General features: G+C 36.0%; 1 protein-coding gene across 1 annotated transcript in view; it reads right to left on the minus strand.

Moving 5' to 3' along the window:
- TINAG (tubulointerstitial nephritis antigen) overlaps nucleotides 1–25669 on the minus strand; it is an 89076-nt gene that overhangs the window by 59206 nt on the left and 4201 nt on the right. The window contains exons 2-6 of the mRNA XM_058554135.1: nucleotides 22474–22537; nucleotides 21724–21813; nucleotides 16187–16301; nucleotides 4357–4480; nucleotides 245–395 (exon numbers count right to left, since the gene is read on the minus strand). Of these exons, the coding sequence (XP_058410118.1) occupies nucleotides 245–395; nucleotides 4357–4480; nucleotides 16187–16301; nucleotides 21724–21813; nucleotides 22474–22537 (544 nt within the window). The remainder of the gene's footprint in view (nucleotides 1–244; nucleotides 396–4356; nucleotides 4481–16186; nucleotides 16302–21723; nucleotides 21814–22473; nucleotides 22538–25669) is intronic.

Genomic DNA, 25669 nt, shown 5'->3' on the forward strand with positions numbered 1-25669 from the left:
TTGAGTCTTCCTATTAATTTAGCTAGGAATGCATACATTCTTCAAATAATTGTTTCCAATAGCTTATAATTTCAGTAGATAGCAAATATAGTATATATTTAAATATAATATATATATTTATACAGATGTAGCACATATATTTTTATATTTTTTGGTAATAATCTTGAAATATGTTTTTTTCCTTATTCTAACCCCAAGCAGCACTCATAAGAATCCTTGAAACACATGTTGGGCAGCTATTTACCCACGTTTTCTCAGGTACCACCAAGCCCTATCAATGCTTCCACTGTTGCATCCATGACAGTCCTTGGCACAGCAAGAGATCAAATTCTGAGGGGATAGATTGGCTGTGTATCGCCCGTTGGACTGAATTGCTATTCGGTCGGCTGCCACACCTGTTTCAAATAGAATATTAATTAATATTCAAATAGCACATGTATTTCTAATTATTTACACAGCCCTTTTTGTTGGAACCCTAAACTCGTCTTCAAAATTTTATGTAATTTAAAATGAAGGCCAAATGTCATTAATATCTCTATATATTCCAAGAAGTTCAAATGTGTAACAATTTTAGTCATAACTTTTGTCTGATTTTGGTATTGCTCTATTGTTCTATCAATTTCAACGACTTTTCTGTTTCTTGTTCCTTTCATACTACATATACTTCTGAATTCTTCGTTAAGAAATCTGTCAAGTGAAACTCCTTGAGGGCAAAAGCCATATCTTACTTACATTGTATCTCCTGCACCTGGAACAGTGTCTTACATATAGTCATGGATAAATATACGTTTTTTGAAATGAATGTAACTAAACTAAGGAAATCAGAAAAACTGATCATAGAAATATTAATTGGAAATTCATCCATATTAATCTGATATACTAGAATAAATTGAATCTGTGGTTTTTAAACTGGCACCTAGTTTCACAACCCGGGAGACCATTCTTAAGCTAATCTAGACTAATATGAATCTATCTTATAAAATATCTAAAAGCTACCTAGCATACTTTTATGCTTATAATATTCTAGAAAATTATATAATATATAATTATAATATATAAATTTATTGAGAAGAGTGGCCCTGAGCTAACACCTGTTGCCAATCTTCTTTTTTTTTTTTCCTTTTTCTCCCCAAAGCCCCAGTACCTAGTTGTATATCCTAGTTGTAGGTCCTGCTAGTTCTTCTATGTGGGATGCTGCCTCAGCATGGCTTGATGAGCAGTGAGCAGGTCCGCACCCAGGATCTGAACTGGCGAACCCCCAGGCCACCAAAGCGGACCACGCGAACTTAACCACTATGCCACCGGGCCAGCCCCTATATCATACAAATTTATATACATACATAGGATTATATAAATAATTTCCTAGCATGGTTTTTGTTAAATCAGTTCATTCCTTTCCCCAACACATATTTATTGCCCACTACTAGGAGACAGGCGTTGTACTAAGCACTAGAAATTACAATGATGAACAAAAAATACGAGAGTCATAATTCTTCCCTCCTAGAATAATAGACTAGGGAAACTAATCTACCAGTAGCAGAAAACTATACCTGTTACCATTTTGATCATAACACCATGATAAACTAATACAAGTAAGGAGATTATGAGAATACTGGGATGGTTCCATTTTGGTACAGATTTTTGGTTGTTGTTGGAAACTTGGTATAGTCTCATTCTTGATGTTTAATCTCTTACCCTTTTTTAAATGAAGGCAACAAAGTCATAACTTTTCATCTATCCATCCAGTTTTCTCAGAAGTTATAGTTTTTGCTCATCAAAATTGTCTGTGTACTGGAACCCCTCAAGGTGCTAATTTAGAATTATTCTAAAATAATTCATTTTAAAATAATTCATTTACAAATGTATTTCTGTGTATACATGGTTTTTATGGAACTATAGCATATGTATAATTTTGTAGCGCAGTTGCTGACACATTTTAGACACTCAGTATGTGTTGAATCTCTAACCTCCTACTTCCTTCTCAAGTCCCATCTATTATTGTCCTAGGATATGTTTCTTAGGAGCAGATGACATTATACTACCACGTCTGCTATTCTCAAGAAAATAATTTCCTATGTATTTCATAAAAGAACATAGAAATTCTTTGATGCTTTGACTTTCAATATAGGGGTTAGGAATCAAATATAAATTTTTAAAATGTTGGTGTAACTATTTTTTGGTTCAGGAAATACCTTTATAATATAGAAAAGATAGTTAAGGAGTCAGAACCCTGGCTTCCAGGATCATTTCTGAGACTTCTTGGCTTTTAGCTTTGGGGAAGTCACTTCACCTATTTGTGCCTCTATTATAAAACCAAAGGCTTGACAGAGGTGGTCTCTAAGATCCCTTCCAGCCCATGCATCTAAAGATTTCAACTGAAGGATAAGTGTTTTAAATTCCAATGGTATGCAATATGTTGCTCTTATATAGACATTTCTGAATCTTAGTGAAGGTTTAATCCAAATTCACTTGAAATACTTAGAAAAGGTCAGAAGATTTGAGAATGACTCAGTTCAGAAAATTGTTTTCCACTCTCTTTTTTAAAACTTTTACTGGGTTTTACCTCTGAGACACACTTTATTATTTTCCCTGCTCATTTTATTCTGTCTCCAAATTTGCTTTGTGGCATGTATCACTCCCACCATGCCAAACTCCCTCACCTCTTCAGCTCCTGACATCTTGCTTGAATTTTATTTGGCTGCATAACTATTTTTTTATATATGTGTATATTTTTTAAATGTCTTATTTAATTTCTAACTTTTAGCTTCTTTGAAAGACAATTTGTCTTATTTTAACCGCTACTTCCTGAGATAATTTTCTAGATCTTTAAGAGAACCTAGTTTATTCTGTTCTTTACTTAACACACTCAAAAATAATAACATCAGCCTGATTTTCCACACTGAGTACATAGGATACAAAACCGTGTCCTCTGAAACCACAAAAGTGTTGAAAACACTCTCTCTGGTGTTTTGGTGAATTAAGTAGGAGGACAAATCCTTCAGCCTTGTGCTGAGCCATCTGTGGAGCTGTGACTTGGAGACACCAAAATACACCACCCAAATCAGTCTAGCAAGTTCCTCTCAGTATTTCACCACCAATATCTTTGCTTAGACATCTTCAGAAATACTGGTCTAACTTAAATTTAAGGCAAAATTCTTATATATCACTTAGGAGTGTTAACACATTAACTGCATGAACATAAAATGACAAATGATTTTTCTGATTAAATCTCTGTCCACCCATCTGAAACAGGGCTCAAGAGGTCCCCATGTGGATCCCTAATGCATTGAAGACAAACATCAGATAGCCAGAGAGTATTTATACTGGGGGAGCAGGCAAGAGAGACGAAGCCACTCCAGATATGGGCTTGGCCAATGCTATAGTTCTGCCAAAGGCAACATTTTTAGAATAAACTAGCTAATGCTATGAAGTAATGACATTTAGACAAAGACATCAGCACTTTTCTGTCCCAAGGAGTGTGACCCTTCAGAGCTGGCTTCTCTAAGAGCCTACGTACTTATTTCACAACGCTTTCAGTGCGTACACTGTTTTTGAGCACTGTTGGAATTACCTTCAAAGCCTAGAACGTAGTTTTATAAGATCTTTGATAGTTGCCGATCAACATAATGCTTGGTTTGATTTAATTGCTGGAGGACAACCAACACTCCTTTGAGGATAATTTGGAGACCAAATCTTGGGATTAACCTGAGTATTGATTTACTAGATTTGTGAAATTATACGAAAGTAGCTATAAAAAAGGTATTCCTTACATTTTTGAAGTAACAGCAACACTAATTTGGAAGCTACTCTTATTAAAAGATCAGTTATATCACTTTAGAGTCAGAACCTATATATTTACTTTCATTTAAAATGAGATAAAACCCATGTAAATCCATTATCATTTAGTTCTTAAGTTCTACTTTACATCAAATTAATTTAATAATTAAATTTATTCTTGCAAATCTTATAAAGAGAAAAGAACATAAGAATTACATGGCTGTGTGTATATGTGTATTAGGATTACAGAGGATATTATGGATGAAGAGGAGCCTCTAGTCTTCTTACTATCTGGCCTTAACTTTCATAGGACAAACAAATTTTGGCAACTTTTTTTTGTTGCTCTTTTGATTTACTCTCTATTTAAAATTAGACTCTAAAAATAAAGACCAATTTTCGGACTAAAAATGGATTTTTATAAAATCTTCAGGTTGTGTTCTCTGGTCAGAATAAGATTTTATTTTAATTGACCAAATGTTAACGTTTAAATAGTCTAAATTTGAAAACCTTTAATTACTTTCCCAGGCTCTAGAGTCAAAGGCAAAATTTATAAGGAAGTAATTAAAATAACTTTATTACTTGCAGTGGAAAATGCCCAAGATGCAGCACAATTTCTTTGATCCAATGGGCCATGAGTCCATCCAGGCCACTTATAAGAAGAAATAAAAAACTCTGGAAGATCAGTTGTTGCAGGTAAAGAAGCCTAAAGAAGAAGAGGCATGCGTGTCAGATTTTTTTCAAATGTATCCCAATAACCATTTTCATAAGAAAATGTCATGCCCTTTTATAACATTTATAACAATTTTTGAATTATTTTGTACATTTAAATTTTCTGAATGACATCCTTGAAAAGCATTAATTATGTAGGATTCCTATTTAACTATGTTTAAAAATGACAATTCAATGCAGGGAATCATAACATAGTGCAAAATCATAGGAACAATACAAAGAATGCTTTTGCTGGGTTACCATAAAGTGCAATCATTTCAGCCAACGTTTCCGTCATCTTGCATCAGAGTTATGGTCATCCATGTGAAAGACTACATGGTGTTATTTAAATTTGGTCTCATAAATAATGTTTACTTTTATGTCTTTCCTATGTTGAAAAAAGTGGGTGATTCTGATGTGAATTTAATTTTGAAATGATACATTTGTGGCAACTATGCATTAACACACTTGGAGCCCCAAGGAACGCCAATTTTACACCAGCTACTGGGAAACAAAACTGAGATGAATTGGTTGATTTTTATAAATCCTTGAAGATTAGAAAGGACTTCAGGATGTGTGTAATGCCAGCTGTACAACACCACGATGTCTTCGGAGTCCATGGTAAAGCCCTGACAAAGTCAATTTCAGCTGCTGTCTTTCCAAGAAAGCAAATTAAATGTTGTGGACCTTGCTGTGTTCATGTCACTCAAAGAAAATCTGAAACACAGTACCCTATTTCTTTTTTTTTTTTTTTTTGTGAGGAAGATCAGCCCTGAAGCTAACATCCATGCTAATCCTCCTCTTTTTGCTGAGGAAGACCGGCTCTGAGCTAACATCTATTGCCAATCCTCTCCTTTTTTTTTTTCCCCAAAGCCCCAGTAGTTAGCTGTATGTCACAGCTGCACATCCTTCTAGTTGCTGCATGTGGAACGCGGCCTCAGCATGACCGGAGAAGCGGTGCATCAGTGAGTGCTTGGGATCTGAACCCTGGCCGCCAGTAGCAGAGCAGGTGCACTTAACTGCTAAGCCACGAGGCCAGCCCCCCTATTTCTTTTCCAAACTTTTCTAAAGACTGATAAATTTCACTTACATAAGTAATCAGGACTCCAACCAAATAAGGATTTGGTTATTAATTTTTTATTGCTTATGTATACTCATACATTCACACACACACACATAATTTTTGAGAGTGCTTTAAAGCTTGCAAAGTGTTTTAATACTCAGTATTTTCTTTTATCTTCTCAATAGCGCTACGTGGTATAATTAGGGCAAATATTCACTCTATTTTATGAATGAGGAAACAAACTTCTAAAAGTTAAATGACATGCTAAGGTCTCTCAGTGAAGGAAGAGACACCCCTGGGGCTGGCAGGGTGGTGCAGTTGTTAAGTTTGCACGCACTGCTTCAGTGGCCTGGGTTTCGCAGGTTTGGATCCCTGGTGAGGACTTACACATTGCTCATCAAGCCGTGCTATGGCGGTGTCCCACATACAAAAATAGAGGAAGATTGGCACAGACGTCATCTCAGGGACAATCTTCCTCAAGCAAAAAGAGAAAAGTTGGCAACAGATGTTAGCTCAGGGCTGATCTTCCTCAAAAAACAAACAAAAAAACAAAGAAGAAGAAACACCCCTGAAACTATACCCAGGTTTTACAATTCTTAACACTATGCTCCATTTATCATTTCCCTTTATCAGAAATACTTTATTAGAAATATGTAGATGCTTTGCAACAGAAGTAAAATGTCTATAAAAGCTAAAATTTTACTTATTTAAAAGTTTTATGATTGTGCATTGAACAAGTCAGACTACTAATCCAATATCTTGCAAAAAAAATACTTCGGACAAGTATATGATAGCTTCAAAGAATAAAGGAAAATTTAAACTGTACATGTCTGCTTGAAAGAGTATCCATCCAAAATATTTATAAATTTAAATTTTAATATGAGAGTTCAGCTTTGATTTATAGAACAATTATCACCTGATAAGAAAGTTATTAATGGGGCTGGCATGGTGGTGTAGTGGTTAAGTTCACGCACTCCGCTTCAGCGGCCCAGGGTCCGCAGGTTTGGATCCTGGGCTCGAACATACACCACTCATCAAGCCATACTGTGGCGGCATTCCATATATAAAATAGAGGTAGATGGGCACAGATGTTAGCTCAGGGCCAATCTTCCTCTTTTTGCTGAACTAACATATGTTAGCTCAGGGCTAATCTTTCTCACCAAAAAAAAAAAAAAAAAAAAAGAGAGAGAGAAAGTTATTAAATCCTGAGTTCTATTACTAAAAACACTGCTAATTAGATGATGGAAGAAAAGTGCCGAAAATGTCAAGCAGATCACTGTGGAGTGCCTGGGTGATAACTTGAAGAGCAGTAACAGAAACTCAGGTGATTTTAGATTCCTAGGCCATTAGATTAGCCACGCTACAGACCCTTAGTATTGAAGCAGAATAAATTTACTGTCCTGAGCAGATAGTTTCAGAGATATAGATGAACTCTCCAAAGGAGTCTTTCTAACTGGGACAGAAATACACATATCTTATACATTACTCATACTTTCCAATTTTATTATTATTGGCTTATCAGTATGCTTTTAAGCCTTTATAATACTAAATCACCTCAAGTTTCCAGAAAAATAGGTGGAGTATCAATTGTTATTTTAATTTATCACTTTATAATTCCAATTTCATAACATAGCTGGGTTATTTCCCTTCTGCTCTGTTGAAGCAGTAAAGATATAACCATTACTTCAAACACATTTCAGCAGGGTTGAGTTATTTAGAATTTGACTTCCACATTCCAAAGCCTACCCTTGTGCTTTGCACATGGGAGGTATTCAATAAATATCTGATAATAATGAGGTGATACATATCTATCTGGTAGATTTCATCTCTTAACAAAAATCATTTTTTCCCCTGTAGGCGTGCTAAGTTGAATTATAATACCAGCATGCATTTGATGCTTTTATGATTTATTGTTTAAAAATAAAAAATATGAATGGCTAATCCTTCTCAATAAGGCAATAGAGAAACAACAAGCAAAATGACATTTTTATTGAAAATATGTTTATCAACCCACTAAGCCAGATCAATTCATGAAGCTCATCTATTGGATCTGTCAGGATTTTTACCACCTATTTAACATTGCTTTTTCTAAAAATAAGCCCGTATGATTTGAGGCCCAACAGACACATATAACCTTGTAATTTTATTCGCCTTATGGTATCAGATAATCTGACCTAAGGAAGAATGAGCAAATTTCATACCCCATTATTCCACAATTATTGCATTCCCCTGTAAAGTAAGAGTGTTTTTTAAGAGCTTATAAATAAAGGCAAGCATCACAAAATAACAGCTTTTAGGAAGTGGTAATAGGTCTGGCTTCAATGAATGATACTTTTTTTTTTCAAAGGATAGCTTAATAAAGCAAAATAATCAAGAGGATCAGCTGAGAGTGATAGAAATTCCAAAATGACAGTGGCTTAAATAAGATAGCAATTTATTTTTTAAAAAAATTGACACTATTACTTGGGGCCGACCCGGTGGTATAGTGGTTAAGTTCACGTGCTCTGTTTTGGTAGCCCAGGGTTCACAGGTTCAGATCCCGGGTGCAGACCTACACACCTTATCAAGCCATGCTGTGGCCGGTGTCCCGCATATAAAGTAGAGGAAGAAGGGCACAGATGTTAGCTCAGTGCCAATCTTTCTCAGGAAAAAGAGGAGGATTGGCAACAGGGGTTAGCTCAGGGATAATCTTCCTCATCAAAAAAAAAAAAAGATTTACACTATTACATATGTGCATTTTTAATTCTTTTAATTGTAATGTTTAAAAAAATTTCAGTCATACTCTAATTATATTTCCAAATTAACATTAGTCAAATTTGAGGTTAAATTTGAACAATCTCCCTGCTTCAATATTTCCATTTAGAAATCAGAGATTAAAGATATTGTGAACAAATATAAGAATTAAATGCAACGGTGAACACTGGAGAATTTTTTACAATAATTCCTGCATTTATTTGAATCAAAATCTCTAACAGAGTAATGCAAACATAATCACAGAGCAACTTGAGAACAAACTAATCAAATTCAGGACATTCTGGACATTCTTAAAACGAGCTCAAATCTACATAATATCTGCTATGTGAATAACTCCCTGTATCTCTAGTTGCACTTTCCCCCACTTAAATTTGGATAATCAAAGCAACCTGAAAATCAAAAGGCAACAGAGAATATCATTCTGTTCTGTCCTTCATAATCCAAGGTCAACGGCCATGAATACCAAGAAATTTCTTCTAACCTAGTTGATGTTGGAGAAGAAAGGGCTAATTTTCTGGGTGCTAATGTCAAAGTGAATATTTCATCTTCAGCAATATTTGCCTCCATGCCTTAACTGTGAAAGGGTTATGCTTTGCTATTTCTCTAGTTTGTATTTGTAGAGTAATTTTTAATGATGTACTTCTTGTAAATATCAATATTCAGTGACCACATTATGGCAGGTACTGCCAGTGCTTCTCCTCCCGCTTTCCATAGGCTTTCCCTTTGTTCATAGGAATAACAATTTTAGCTCAGCACACGCCAGCTCAGGAAAACGACTACCCTCGGCTACAAGGTGTGGCCGCATTACTAAGTCCTGGCCTACGGGATGTAAGCAGAAGTGTCACTGGGAGCTTCATTGATCTTTTTTTTCTTTTCCTGCTGGCAGGAATTTGGGTATTATAGATGGACACGGAGCAGTCTTCTTGAGCCATTATATGACTTTGGATATAAGAGCTCTGGAGAATAGAACAACAAGAAGGAAGAAGCCTGGGTGTCCAATGCCACAGAGTACAATTCTAGCTCAGGACCACCCATCTCAAGATTTGTTGGTGAAAGATGAATTTCTGTACTATTTAAGCCACTATCATTTTGGATTTTTTTTACTCTCAGATGTGCCTAATCATAAATAAACAGCACACGTCACTGACATTAAAGCTTCTCGGGCAATACCATATTTCACTGAACCCAGGACATCATCAAATGCAAGAAGCATCCCAATTTCAGAGGTGAAGAAAATCTACATCTGGAAATTGATGAACTCTGATATTTCCTAAAATGAGTTGCTTAGAACACTAGTTCTGAGGAATTGTAATAGATAATTACAAAAGAAGGAGTTGGTTGATCAAACGATTCTGAGAAGCACTGGTTTTGAAAATTAGATTTTTATCCTCACTGTAATATTTTTTATAAACTACCTAAGTGTTGTGAGGCTCTAAGTGGAAGAAATGTACATGATTTTAAATGTTCATGACTCAATGCAAAGTATTTTATTTTATTTCATTTCATTTCACAGCATTTTTATTGTGAAGCAGATCTTAGGACTAGTGTTTCATGGAACTACATGAACTGAATAGACCCAGGCTTGAGGAGGCCAGACTGTAGGTGCCTATTTTAAAAACATACCAAACCACCCCAGAAATCTACTTTTTAACAGCCCCAAATATTTGTTCATAGAGAGGGAAAAAAATGAATTTTCACATTTCTTTTTGAAGATTTGTCCTGCAGTGATCAATTCAGCCCCACGGTGTTGTTCAAGTCATGTTCAATTATATCACAGTGCTAGGCATCAGACTCTGACGAGTATAGAAAAATTAAACTGAAAATTCGGAAACTGATTTGAGAGAGAAGACATTCATTCTGCCACAAGTTTAGCTGAATAAGGGGTGAGGCTGGATGTATGTTTTCTAAAGCTTGCTGAAGAACTTGGGATTCCACTCTGAGAGGGAGGAAAAGGAAGAAAGGAGAGAGACCCGAGGAGACATAAGCAAATGCCTTGATGCTCTTTGAATTTTAAAACTCTAATTCAGAGACAGCAAGTACAACTGGCATCCTCTTGTGTCCCTGGCTTCCTACCTACATGGATGAGAAGATTCTGAGATGAGCTGAGAGAAATATACACTTAAACAGACTCCACCGTGACATCGGGCCATGCCCCTCTTCTGTAGCGTCATTGGCACCTACTGTATTTTGGAAGCCTGATGCCATTTGCTTTATGTTTGTATATGTAGGAGCTAAACATCAATTTTATGGGAAAAACAGTCATTTTTGTTTAATATTATATAAAGAACATAACTCTACAACTGTGTTTTTTACCTTTCTAGTCAGTGTTTTGGTTTTTACAGAAATTTCTGTTGACACAGGTGACAAATATTGGAATCAAGTAGATGTTTGTTCAGAAGAGGTTATTGCTACTCAAATCAAAAATTTTAATAACCTTTGAAGGGTAATAACTAGACTTGGTAATATTCACTTTGATTTTTTCAAAGGTACTTCTCATCCTTCAGTACTTGCTATCATTGAAATATATTTTGGAAAGGAAAAAACAAACTCCTCCTATTATAACTAATGACTAGAGAAATAAATCTAATCAATCAGCTGCTATGTGCTATCTAGACAATGATAAAGTATCCAGATCATTAAATAAATTTTCATTTCTCACCTCAGTGATCAGTGGCTTTAAAAGTTATTATATAATATGTAAAATGCTATTTTACTTTAACTTCCAACAAACCATAAAAAAAGACATTATTTTTCCTTTGTTAGTAATACCTACTAAAACACACAAAATCATTTATATTGAGTGACTGAGAAAAGATATTGTACTAGTAAACTATGAGGTTGACAAAAAAAAATTTTAGAACATTTTACATACATCAACCTGATATTATATAATACAGTGTATCTAAAGGATTTAAATGTTATGCCAGGCTTCTTAATGTTTTAATAGTTTCCAAATAGCTCCACCTTAGACGTGATACTTCTCTGTAATAGCTCTGGTAACTTGATTAACTCCCTGGGGAATCAACGATAAAACTATAAAAAACAAATTTTAACTGAGCCAAGTATGAAAATGAACTCTTAATTTCCCCATTTCTATTTGAAAATAGTATTTTTCATTCAAAATAGTTGCAATATTTATAATAGGAGATAACACAGTGAAGATTCTTGACTTATCTCCCAAAGTCAAAAGCACATGATCATTATGCCTGGAAAGACAATAAGGTGCAGAGTTGTTGACTTGATTTGATTTGATTTGATTTGATTTAGGAGCATAGTAGAGGAACTTTCACATTCACCAGAAATACGTAAACTCCATCAATGCCAATAAATCCACAGTTACACCTTTGCTTATGAAGAAAAATGCTCCCAATGATGAAGCTTTGGATCATTTAGTCCTCACAGAATTGACTTTCAGAATCCTGCTCTTCTCCTAAGTTCAATCCAAGGGGGAAAGAACTTCATATATCACATAATAACATTTCTTGCTGCTTTACTATAGTCAGAGTGCTGCGCTGAGCTCTCATTCAGCCTCTCATGGAACTCTTACAAGCTTATGAGCTAGGCACCGCTGTGATCAGCATTCTACAGAGGAGAAAACGGAAGCAGTCAGCGGAGGAGCCGGATTGAGACCCAAGCACACTGCCTTCAGAGCTCACGTCCGTCGTGGTGTGCGCAGTGGTACCTCAAGAGTGATCACGCTGGCCTACGCGTGTCTTTTAACGGATTTCGACTGTGATGCTTCTTCTGGCTCAAAAAGAGCTCAGTCAATGCCAGTTTTGCATACAATCATAATAACTGGTTATCTCCATTGTCTTCTTGCTGAGACACTGAGAAAGTTCTATTTTATCCCTGAATACACCTCTTCTCCCTCTAGCCCTCTTATTTCAATATTTTAGCTTAAGAAAGCACTTACTAAAGTGTATTCTTTGGCACCTAAGTCCTGTAGAATATCAATAGTCCTTATAAACAACGATAAAAAGGTTCTTTGATCTCATGAATTTAGGAAACACTGAGTGAAAAAAAGATTAATGGAATGTCTTCAAAATACTAATAAATAGTGTGAATCTTCAGAGGGAAAATATAACGCACCATTTCACAAATTTATTTGACCACAGATGGGACATCTTTATTTCCAGAGCATCTTGCAAAATTGGCAGTCCATGGAGCAAATGTTGAGAAATATTGAAATAAGGTTTAAAACGTGTCATATCTTGTTTTGTACCAAGGAGATAAAAGGCTTAAAAAGCAGAATTTAAAATTCTTGTGGGGAGCTATAGTCCTTCTGAAGGCCAGTTCCCAATCAGTCCCATTGTGAGTCTATCCATGCAATATACAAAGTTTCAATGGACTGGCAAAGAGTAGTTGATTCATCTAATCATTCTTACCATTTTTAATGTAGAACAATTCGGAACAGAGTTGTCCACTCAAGACATTACTTTGATTCATCTCAAGATAACACCTTCAGGAAAGTATCAGGCATGGATTAATCAGCCACCATTTGTTGACTTGACACTAGACATAATTCTAAAGTGGGTTGAAATGAGTCTTTATACACTGTAAGGAGTTGCATGGTCTAGGCAGGGTCCCCCTCAGCCCTCTTTCTTTCCCATTTTTTTTATTCCTCTCATCCACTTTGCTTATACCCAGAGAGAACAACAAGTTTATGTTTCCTTTTGTCTGCTCTCACTTAGGATTGTCATCCAGGAAGAGTATCCCCAAAGTCCCCAAGTTAGCTTTTTCCAACTCCCACTATCAACATATTTCTCTTCCTTATTATTACTAATCACACTCTACAGAAATTCATTTGAATTAAACCACTTCACAGGTTACACAGATTTTTCAAATTCATATGATCATAGAGCTCTTTGTACAACATCTATTGATATTCCTCTAACTCATGTTCAGCAGACACATTATGGGAATCGTGACTTAGCTAAGAAATAAAGCCAGGAAACCAGACAGGAAAGAGAAGAACTTTCCCAGGAATCAGGCGTGACTCATAGCTCATCTTTCCCACTCAGGATAAAGAATTTCCTGAACCCTAACTCTCATCCAGGTAATGTAGACGAGGAAAGGGACATGCTTTGGGGTGGGAATGCAGTGTATTTTCTCAGCATGTCTAAAATCATACCTCTGTTGACAATTGCCTACCCTAACTGTACATATAGACCATTTTACGTTGAAAATGATACATAAAAAAAGTTTGGAAAAAAGTTATCCAGAAGCATACGCACAAAAAAATAACTTATTTTCACTGTACTCAGAGGCAATTTGATGTATTGGGGTATTTTCTATGTAGTCACCAGGATATGAATTAACTTGGTTTTTGGATCTTCCTGTAGCTACCAGTTTAACTCAGTTCATATTGACTTCATGTTCTTCCTAGAAGTACTTGTTATATTTCTGATTTTCTTATGTCAGACCAGATATTAGGACAACTCCAACACTAAGAAACTTTTTTGAAAGGCCCTCAATACCTAAGCTATCGTGCTTCAGAAATAAGAAGCTATTTCCTTGCCTTACATCATAAGTGGGTAATAGAACTCTTACAGGTCACCTGAATTTTTCTTATGGCCTACCTGGAATTACTTGGCAACTGCATTACATTAATTCATAGCATTTTGGGTAATTTAAATTCTCCAAAAGTACTAATCATTAAGATTTTTCGTTTAAATATCACCAGAGTGGTATTTATGCAAACAAGTTTGTTATGCAAACAAATCTCTAACAGCCAATAAATGATTTAATATTAAATTTCTTTTTCTATGATACAGTCAGTGGCAACTTGGGAAAGAAATTTACCTCATTTTTTCTAGAATATAAAACATTCCAAGTTGCAAAAATCAAAGTTTAAGAGGGAAATGTTAGAAATAATCTGGAGGAAATGTATACAGACACCCAAATGTGTATTTGGCTGACGAGGGTCCTCAATAAAAACAATGGCAAAAGCAAGCCTTATAAAGGGGTGAACTGATTCTTAAACAATGCTGCCTTTTTTTTTTCCCAGATGAGGACAAAAATGAAAAAGAAAACGTAGAAAAAAATAAATCTTTTCCAGTTGATCATACAGTTAGGTCACTAAAAACCATTAATCTGAGCCACATCTCTAAAAATTTTATATCTTATCGATTGTAGGAAAGAACCAAAAATATATCTAAGCTGATCATTTCAGAAAATTAGCTCTGGTTAAAAGATTAAAAAGCTTTTGCTATTTTGAACCTGGACTGGCCAAAGCTAACTGATTCTACTGGAACTCTAGGGAGTATTTTTTGAGGCAGATCTTTTAAGATATCCTGGTTCGGCAATCTAAGTAATTTGGTGATGGCTTTTCACCTCTCTCAATCTCCCTGTGACTTAACTTCTCTCAGTCTCAATTTTCTTGTCTTCAAAATGTGGAAAATTCAGTACCCACTACATCCAGTTGCTGTGGAAATTAGATGAGATAATGTATGAAAGCGCTTATAAGAGTGCTTAACACACAAGTACTCAATAAATGGCAGCTATTATTATTTTTTCTGATACTAGTTATAATTTAGCAGGCCCTACTACTGGAATTTGAATTGGAATAATAACTCAAGGGATTACATCTCTCAAAAGCAAAGCACATTAAACATTTAATGAGAAACCTGTGGATTTATAACTCATCCAAGAGCAAACAACAGCCCTGCTTGCTCAGAGACGCTGAGCGCTTCCAGGCAGCCAGGACCTGACATCTTCATTGCAAAGTGAAGAGGCTCCAGCAGCCTGAGAGCCTCGCTCAGCCCTGGGCATTTGTAACAGGGCATTGTATTTGAATACAATCAACGTCTCAACTGGAAATGGCTTACCTGAGAGACGCCATATGTCGGGTGATAAAACTGCCCCTCTCTGAGTTAGAGGTCTGTGATACCAGAGAGGTAGAAGCCTCTTTATGCAAGTTACCTATTTTCAGAGGACAACACCTCTTAAAAATGAAAGGGAAAACCAGTACAATAGTACACACCAAGCATAAGAGTGTGAGGAAATGATACAGTTTCATGAAGGAGTTTACCAGGTCATCAGGCAAATTTGAAGATGGTCTTCTTTTTTTTTTTTGTGAGGAAGATCAGCCCTGAGCTAACATCCATACTAATCCTCCTCTTTTTTTAGCTGAGGAAGACCGGCTCTGAGCTAACATTTATTGTCAATCCTCCTCTTTTTTTTCCCCCAAAGCCCCAGTAGATAGTTGTATGCCATAGTTGCACATCCTTCTAGTTGCTGTATGTGGGACACTCAGCATGGCCAGAGAAGCGGTGCGTCAGTGCGCACCCCAGATCCGAACCCGGGACGCCAGTAGCGGAGCTGGTGCACTTAACTGCTAAGCCATGGGGCCGGCCCTAAAGATGTTCTTTTAATGGAAATTTTGAGGATTTTCGAGGACAAATCTTTACCAATTTTAACATATATGTCTGCAGTTACTAGCATTTATTTTATCCTCATGCAATAATGGATAGATCAAGAGACATTAAAACAGAGTTCATGAAATTTGCAAAATAACTGTGTTTACTTAAATAATGAAAAATAAGGACAACTAACGACTTGCTTAAGCTTTGGGTCACTGAATAACCAATAATCAGAAACATGAATTTCTATGAAATCATTAGCAATGGAAATGAACGCACAATTGATCTTGAAGGTAGGAGGCTATATCTAATGACATTAAGTGAACTTTCAAAGTCCACAGGAAACTTTTGAGGGATGTCACAGCGATGTGGGGAAAGGTCTTTATTTATATGACAAAATTGTAACTCTGAAAGCTCAAAACTCACTATTTAAGTTATTTAAAATTGCTTTAAATGCACATTTGAACGCACCTATACAAACACACACACAAACACACACAAGTCAAACAGAGAGAACACTTACTGTCACTTCATTCATCCTCAGAAGCATGGGGCTAGGTGGCAAGGTGCCAAGACGATATCTGAAACCTTCTTCTAAAGTCATTGCCCAGAATTGGCTGTAGTTCTGGGCTGTCCATCTGCCTTACAAATGAAAGAGAAAAATCTGTACAGGTTATGTAATATCATTTTTGCAAATACACGTTCATTTATATTTCTGAAATTATACAAAAGCAAATCTCACAAATTTGGAACTATTACTGCAAGCTAGATATTCTTTGTATAAATGACACATTATTGGTTACTCTAAGAGTGAAGCATACGAGACACTTTTCCTAAATTAGGTCTTTTTCAATTATTTTAATGACTCAGATGAGGGACCTAAGGCTATATCAATATAGATTAAATTTAAGAATATAGAATCTTTACAAACTGTAAAAGGATTAAGTGGTAATAAGGCCAATATATGCAGTTTCTTTTAAATGTCATTAAATGCATTTTAGAAAGAAGCTTGAATGTACAGAAATGTACTTATTGATTAAATAGGGTATTATGTTTTATTTATAATTTAATTTAGGTTTGAAAAGAGGTTGACCATATAAAAAGAATTGTCCATGAAAAATAGAGGGTAAAATAGTTATACTTTAAAAGATTATATCAATACTAATTAATTTCATTGAAATATTCTATCATATATTAAATTAATTTGTAAGTGCCCAATAATCTTATTTATTATTAACAATAATATAAATTCAATTGATGTGAAATTAGAAAAAAAATGCATCTTTTTCTAGAGATATATTTTGTGCCTTTTATAGAAAAGAAGCTTTGTTTTCAAAATCTAATATTGAAATTTGAAGACAACAAAAATCCTTAAGAGATGATAGCAGATAAAAAATGAGAAAGACAAAAGTAATTTAATTATTGCTTGTTTGAATTATCTACAACTTGAAGGCAATATATTTTCAGTACTTAAGTCAAATCTAAACTTTATCCTGTTATGTTTATCACCTAAATTGTTTAAAATGTGATAAGCTCTTATGAATGATTGAAGATGCAACTCAATTTTCAATAATATGCCTAGCAAGTTAATGTTTTCTTTTATAAGATCTGTTAGTTAATGAAACATTAAGCAAGTTTGAGCTACAATTTTGAAGTGCAATCTCCATCACCCAAGGAATTTCAATAAGGAAATCTCTGACTATGTTAGATATTGTAATATTATTCACAAGAGTAATAAGACCAGGCTTGGGCAAAATTATGACATCAGTAAAGTATGCTTTTGGCACTCTACACTAGTAGTTTTCAAACACTAGATCAGAGACATTTAATTAATCACTCAATTTAGTGTGCAGGGATTGGAATTTTTAAAAAATAATATAGAATATAGGAAAATAATATTAGAGTTTATCGCATATAGTGAGAGTAAGCACTGTATATATGTATCTGTGTATCTATGTGTATAGATAGATGATAGATAGAGTGTATGTACATGTTATGTATGCGTAATAGGTCACGAAGCAAAATGTAGGTTTTATTGTGAGTTACTCTCAAAAAAGTGTAAAAGACATTACTACCCTACACCATCCTCTTTGACCTAGAGTCATCACTTTCCTTTTAATCCAAATTTAGCATTTACCGAATATTCTTAATTTATCTATCATATTCTTTAGTTAACACTGGGAACATAGAAATAAATAAATTTCTCTGCCCTCACGGAGCTCATAACCTAAACAGACTGCAAAAATAGAAATGCCTTCAGTACGTGTCATTTATTAGCAGTAGGTCAAAATATGATCAGAGTAGAGGATTCACACATAACTCTGTCTGAAGGAGTTAGTACAATTTTTTACAGAAAGTGACTTCTGTGCTCAGTCTGGAAGGATGAAGATGAGTTTAGTGGTCACATATGAAAGCAGAGAGCATTTACCCTAAATAAAGGCAAATTGGAAGCAAAACATGCAGGTTTGAAATTGGGTCGCACATTTAGGGAATAGCAGAGAAGAATTTGGGTCACATTATTATTTATGCCCAGGAGTATAATTCTATTCTATAAGCACTGGAGTGTCAGGGAGGATTTCTAAGAATGTGATTGGCAGAATCAAAGCTTTGTTTCAGAAGGATAACTATGAAAGTATAATGGATTCGTTGGAGTTTAGTCAGGCTGCAAATAGAAAGAAAAGTCAGGTCATTTCAAACCAGGCTTGATTAAAAAAAGTGCGCTAGAATATAGCATAGGAATAGAGGAAGTAAACATCTAAAACAAACTTTGAATGAGAGAATTATAAGAGCCTAGTGACTGCGAGGGAAGAGGAAAGCAGAATCTAACTCACTTCCGGTTTTCTAGCTTGGTGGACAAGGTGGAGAGGACACCAGTAACCAAGGGTAGGTCAAAGAGGTGAATCCTTTCCTTCGGGGTATGTTGATTTTGAGAAACCAGTGAAAAATCAAGGCCAAATTATCCAACAGACTAGATTTTGAATTCATAAGAAAAGTCAAGTTTAGAGATGCGATAGGTTAAAACAACCACAAATTACTGTGGCTCTTTCCATCAAGAAGTGGAGTCTATTTCCCCCACCTTTGTATGTGCGCTGCCCTAGTGACTTGATTCGCCCAACAGAAAGCAGTAGAATTGATGCTGTGCAACTTGCAAGCTTAGGCCTCAAGAGAGGCCCTTTGTAGCTTCCACTTCTATTAGAACACTGTCATTATGTACAGAAGCGAAGGCTAGCCTGCTGGAGACTTGTGGGCCCACCAACAACTAGCACCAACCACCAGACACGGGAGTGAGGCCATCTTAGACAATTCAGCCCCAGTTGAGGCTTAGATGTGTGTAGACACATGAGTAACCCCAGGAGAGACCAGCAAGAGAGCCTCAGCTATGCCCATCCCAAATTGCTGACATGAACAAATGAGAAGCTTGTGGTTTTAAGCCGCTAAATTCTGGAGTGGTTTGTTGCACAGCATCAGATTACCGAAATGGTTCTCTATCTCCCTCTGTTCTATTAACTTACTGATTATTACTTGTGCTACTAATTTGGCCCTTATATACTGCCCTGTCATTAGAAATCCTTTTACAAAGTTATGACATGTCGACTCCTTAGCGAGACTGTAAATTTCTTTAAGACAGAAATTATTTATTTGTATCCTCAGCAGTGCCACAAGGGAAATGCGTGTTTTGTTAATACTAACTGATTGCATTAAAAATAATACAGGGAATTATTCAGTAGCGAACCTACTGAAGTAGGTTATGTAAAATGAATAAAGACCTGTATCTAAAACACTAGCGAATTGTGAGAAATAAATGCTTTAAAGCAAAGATTGTACATATTTGTATTTAGGCTATTTTAAAAAGCACTTAATAAATATTGAATGATGCAATATAATTCTGCTTTCACATATGAAAACAATTTGAACATCAAGAACAGAAAACCTCTGAGAATTAGAACTGTCTTTTAAACTCAAGGACATTTCCCCCCTGGTAAATAATTTTAGTTTTACTCCTTTTCTTCATAGCTTGTCTTTTTTACTTAACTTTTTTTATTTGGTCTGTGTATGTCTCCTTTTGCTTCAATTATACTTTACTTTTTATTCTTTTAAAGTCATCTGTGTTTGCTACTAAAAGGGAAAGCTCATGCCTCTTAAATAATCCTGAAGGACTCTCGCAATAAACAAAGGAGGGAAAGGAAATCCTTCTTTCCGAGGAAGACAGCATTCTCGCCAGCTCCTGGACACCGACATGCACTTTCTCTCCACATTGCTTTAGACTGAGGTTTCTCATGGATTCTGTGACAGTGGAAAGGGAGGCTGCTTATTATGACTTCCTGGAAGTATGTTCTTGGTAGGCCAAGCATGTGAATACTTCTAGGAAACTGATTCAGATAATTTCTCATGATGACACATACTCTTATGTTCTTTTTTTTTTTCCCCGCTGAGGAATATTGGCACTGAGCTAACATCTGTTCCCAATCTTCCTCATTTTTTGCTTGAGGAAGATTAGCTCTGAACTAACATCTGTGCCAATCTTTCTCTACTTTTGTTTATATGTGGGTTGCCACCACAGTGTGGCTGATGAGTGGTATAGGTCCATGCCTGGGATCTGAACCCCAGGCTGCCAAAGCAGAATGCAATGAACTTAACCACCACACCATGGGGCCGGCCCCTCTTATGTTCTTTTAATGATTTAAATATCACTTAAACGCAGAAAATTATAATTGATTTTTCCTAGAAATATTTAAAATGTCATTGCATTATCACCAAAAATATTGGTTTCAGACATACACACACACAAAGAGGAATTGAGAATGGTTTAAGAATATTAATGTCAACAAATGTGACTTTCTGTATTGCATATCTTCCAAGAAAATACTTTGAGTACATTGAAATTCAGTGTCCCCATTGTGCTTGGGAAACATACGTCTTATGTGTGGAAGGAAATGATATTTATAATTTTTAAAAATATGTTTCAGGATTATTTCACTTTTATAGTTGCTTGACAATAGACCTTCTTATGTGAAATCTTTTCCAGAATGTGGAAAATGCTATCCAGTGTGTATAGAGATTTGATCAAGAGCAGTGGAAAATTCCTGAGGCAGATAGCAGCCAGCCTATCCCTCTTCCTTTTGGTTCAGTAAAGACAGCCAGTGTTAGCACCTCGATCTTTTTTTTTTTTTTTTGTGAGGAAGATCAGCCCTGATCTAACATCTGATGCCAATCCTCCTCTTTTTTCTGAGGAAGACTGGCCCTGAACAAACATCCGTGCCCATCTTCCTCTACTTTATATGGGACACAGCCACAGCATGGCTTGACAAGCGGTGCGTCGGTGCGCGCCCGGGATCCGAACCTGTGAACCCCGGGCCATCAAAGTAGAACGTGCGCACTTAACCGCTGCACCACCGTGCCGGCCCCTAGCACCTCCACCTTAATTCCTTCTATGTAAGTGGACAAGCCACGTAATTTATTACTCTGTTGGAGAGCATCAAATAGTTATTTCCTATGTTTAAGGGTCCATCAGCCCTATATTTAGTTTATTAACAAAGGAAGGGGCTCAACCTGTCTTTTGACTCAATTGTAAGTGAAATTGGCTAGATATCAGTCATGTCAGTGAAATTGTCTAGATAGACCGGTTACTTGGGGGATAGTCAAGATAAAATACTCTTCTCTTAAGATTCTACCCAGGATAGCCGAGCATGTGATTGGCTGGGTCAGGAGAGCAGTAGAGAGAAAGATGGTCAACGTGAATAAATCAATTTTGCCTACTTCCTGATTTTGCCTGAATACTTATCCAAATTATCCCTTACTCACACCATGACACTGCTCCTCCTAGACAATTCAAGACCATGCTCTATATTTCTTCTTTGTGCATGTTAATTTTTAATTATTTAATGTTCACCTCTGTGCATTCCAATTTTACATGCCTTTCTCCCTCCTTTTTCATTTCTCTCCCATTCTTTCTTTTGAAATAATGGCAATTTTTAGAAGTAAATAATAGGAAATACATTGTTTGAAACTTGAGGAGTAACTGAGAGTACCAAAAAGCCTATAAAGCAAAATTTCTCTCACCCATAGTCTCCTTTATTGACAAGTTCAATTAATTCTGGTTGAACAAGGCATACATGCTGGGAACACTTCCACTGCTGTCCTGAGCATGTGCTGCAAAGATAGAAAAATTACAAAAGTGGTCTGGCCTTTATGGAGTACACTTATAAGATTAGCAACCAGAGTTGCAGATCATTAAGGCATAAAACATATTTTTGATTAATGTTAGCCATATGACTACTTGATTCTTAGCAAAAATAAATCATAGCATGTACATTAGCTACCACTTAAATGCTTTTATCTTCTACTCCAGGCAATTAATAAATGAAATGACCTCACTTTCATTGAAGTTTGAAAACATCGGACAATTTAGATAGTAGATTCAATGCATTTGTATTCAGAAACTTTCTGTAGTACAACCCTTTTAAGATAGCCTGTTTTTATATGTAGCTACTGTGTTCAAAGAGACACGACTTGCCTGTAGTATATCAGAATGTTTATAATTAAGAGGTGTGTTTTAGGCAGGCCTGCTATACGATGAATGCCCACTGTCATGAACATCAAACTGAAACATTAAAAGATATATTCATGATTAGGTTTTTCAATATTCATTAAAATTAAATATGATTATAAGAAGCTACAGATATGTGATATCTTATGACTTCCAATTCTATCTGTATTTAAATATATGCTTTGTTTCAGAAATATTCTGTTCATTTGACGAAAACATACACAGACAGTAGAATTCAGTTCTGTGTCACTTAAATTTATTACCAAGAGTTGCAGTTTTCTTTAATTACTGATCCTTGTTCATAATGTCGACCATCTCTGAAGCAACCTGTCAACATAACACATCAACAAATGAAAATTCTAAATTGAGTAATAAAGTGCATTAACATAACAATAAACCTAAAATTGTGTTTAGTTCTTCAAATATGCAAAAATATTTGGTGCTGATCTGATGGAAATCCACATCTGGGTTGTGTTAAGGTTTATATATCGAACCTTCTGGGCTTGTTCCATAAGCTTTTATCTTTAAATTGCATATTATGTTCCAACAGAGTGGATTTGCAAAGCATGGAAACTAGACACCAAGGAATTAATCACTAACCACACTCAAAATGTGTTTAAGTAGGTAAACAATAAAACAGTATTTGAATAAATTTATTGCATTTCTCATTTTAAAAAATCTAATCACGTCTCATAAGTGAATATGATTAATTGCATATGACTAGAGTAAGGAGCTCAAAGTTTTGGACCAAAATGTGAACCTATGTTATGAATTTACCTTACAAAGATTAATTCTATTTTTTCTTCAGGATTTGGATCAGGAGAAAAATTCATGAAACCAATAAGATTGTGGCCATTTGTGTTCCAAATTCAAATGTTTCTCAACTTTTAACTGAAACTAATTGTTAACTAGTTTACCAGATCCTATAAACTCCTCAAAAGAGATCAACTATCATCGTATGAAAACCATAAGTAAGATATTGTGAAAATAGTAACCTGGTTACAAATTAAATCCCTTTCGAAACTATAATTTACAGAAATTTAAAATTCATGCTGAATTAGCAAAAGTAGCAAAATTCACTACTTTGTCACGTGAAGACTTTGTTGACAGAAACATGTAAGTGATAGATCATATCAATGGCCTCTAATTAAACAAGATGAATTCTAACTTTTTATTCACATAAACATAGGGGAAAATCTACACTTTTAGAAAGCATTCCAAGGGATCTGATTTAACTACTAGACACAAGGTCACAAAAGCTACTCATGGAATTAACTATCCTCTGATTTTTCAAAAAATTGTCTCATAGGAAACATTGCACAACTTTCCCACTTTAGCACGTGCTATGTGTTCACAGTTCAACATTTTACTTAAGGAATCTAAAATCTCTATGTATTTGCTTCTATTCACCTCTTTCCCATGAGTTTTTGATGTTCCACAATAATGGGAAGAGAGAACTCCTCTCGCCTGGATCACGGGCTTCTTGATGTAGAAAACTCAGGGGAGGGCAAAGATTTAACTTTAAATCAAGTTCAGAGTTTTAATTACTACCCAAGATTAGACACTTTTAATAAATGAATTTACACTACATTTGTAACCTAAAGAGACACTTAAAATTTTTATTACCTAGGAGCAACAGAAAATTCACGTAACACTTCAAGTTTTCATTCAGAGTCAAGGGAAGTACTTCCCTGTTTGGTTTTAAAAGGAGAGTTGGGGGCAAAATCAAAGCTGATTTTTAATCATACCCCATTAATCTGGCTTGTCCCACATACCAGTTACATAGATCAAGGGAAAGGAAGTTACAAAAGTCCTAAGGAAAAAAGACTGTCCTTTCTCTGACCTGTACTCCAGCTAGTAATTTTGAAGTCAAGAGCATACCACTACCAGGCCTACACCAAATCATTAGTACTAAGTCTAGTGCTAGCAAAAGTTCCATTTCTTGGTCCTCCTTTCTTAATATCAAGTCAGAGTTGACTATGAGAAACTATGTTTGCTGTAATCTCACTTGAGAGCAGGCCTCCTGAATAAAAACTGTAATCAGTTAATCTGGGCCTGGTCAAAGTGCTGATAAAGTGGAGTCCCAGCTTCTACATGGTACAGAGACACAGTCCACTCCTTTCCTACGCTCCTTCCCAACCCCAGTGTATTCCTCATTCCTTACACAGCGTTTAGACAGATCTCTTAAAATCTAAGTTGTGTCACTCCCTTCTTAAAATCCTCAAGTTATTCCCCATCAAATTTAGAATAAAACCAAACTTCTTACAGTGACCTATAAGGCTTTAGCCAAAATGTCTCTACCCTAATCTCTGTCCTCATCACTCCTGTTGTGCTGGCTTGGGGTGTGGTTTCCAGAGGAAGGAAGGATTAACATGATAGTAGTGAGGAAAGAGAGAAGCAGATGGACATAATTCGGAGGTAAAGCAAATGGGACTTGCTCATGGATTGAGTTTGGGGAATGAGGAAAAAGAGAAATCAAGGATGTCTCACTAGGATTTTGGCTTGAGCAACAGAGGGGCAGTGAAGCTATTACTGAAATAAGGAGCAGGCTTATAGCAAGAAATCAAGAGTTCTGCTTTGCATATTTTAGATTTACGTTAAATCTAGGTTCGACATCCTAATGAAGAATGTCAAGTAGAGTGGTTGGTGGAAGGCCAGAGTTAAGTCAAGGCTGGAGCATGAATTTGAGAGACAGCAACATACATGTTTTTTAAAGCCTTGCGACTAAATAAGGGTCCATCTGGGAGAGTTTATATAGGTAAGAGAAGGCCATCCCGCACTGAACTCAACGCGCTCCAGCCAACAGACATTCAGAAGAGGAAACTGGGAAGAAATGGCCTGTGAGGAAGTAGGGAATTCGGGAGATGGTGGAGTCGTGGAAAGCAAAAGAAGAAAGTATTTCAAACAAGCAAAGTAATCAACTGTGTAGAGCACTGCTGAGAGAGGTCAAGAAAAGGTGAACAGACAACTGAAAATTGCCTTTGGTAAAGTGGATGTGAACAACCCTGCCGGGAGAGGTTTCGGTGAAGCAGCAGAGGGAAGGACAGCCTGTAGGGATGGGTCGATGAGAGACCCGGAAGTCAGGAAGCAAAAGGCTTCCTTCAGATATTTTGCCATTTAAGGAAAGAAGGAAAAGCAGCTGGTTGAGGGCAAAGAATCAAGGGAGGACTTTTCAAAATTGGGAGCTACAAAAACACATTTTGTAAATTGATGGTTAATCCAGGAAAGAAGGGGAAAAAATGGTGCTTTAGGAGAGGGTGGGGGAAGGAGAGAGAGAAAAGGGGCGGAAGAAGGAGAGAGAGAGAGAGAGAGAGAGAGAATTGTGAAAGTGAAGATCTTGAAAAGATGAGAGAGGATGGGATTCAGAGCTCAAGAGGAGGGATAGACTCAATGTAAACAGTAACCCACATGGAGGTAGGTTGAAAATTATGGTGGTAGAGAGATGGGAGCATTCCTGGT

The sequence above is a fragment of the Diceros bicornis genome, chromosome 14, assembly GCF_020826845.1.
Source record: "Diceros bicornis minor isolate mBicDic1 chromosome 14, mDicBic1.mat.cur, whole genome shotgun sequence".
NCBI lineage: Eukaryota > Metazoa > Chordata > Mammalia > Perissodactyla > Rhinocerotidae > Diceros > Diceros bicornis.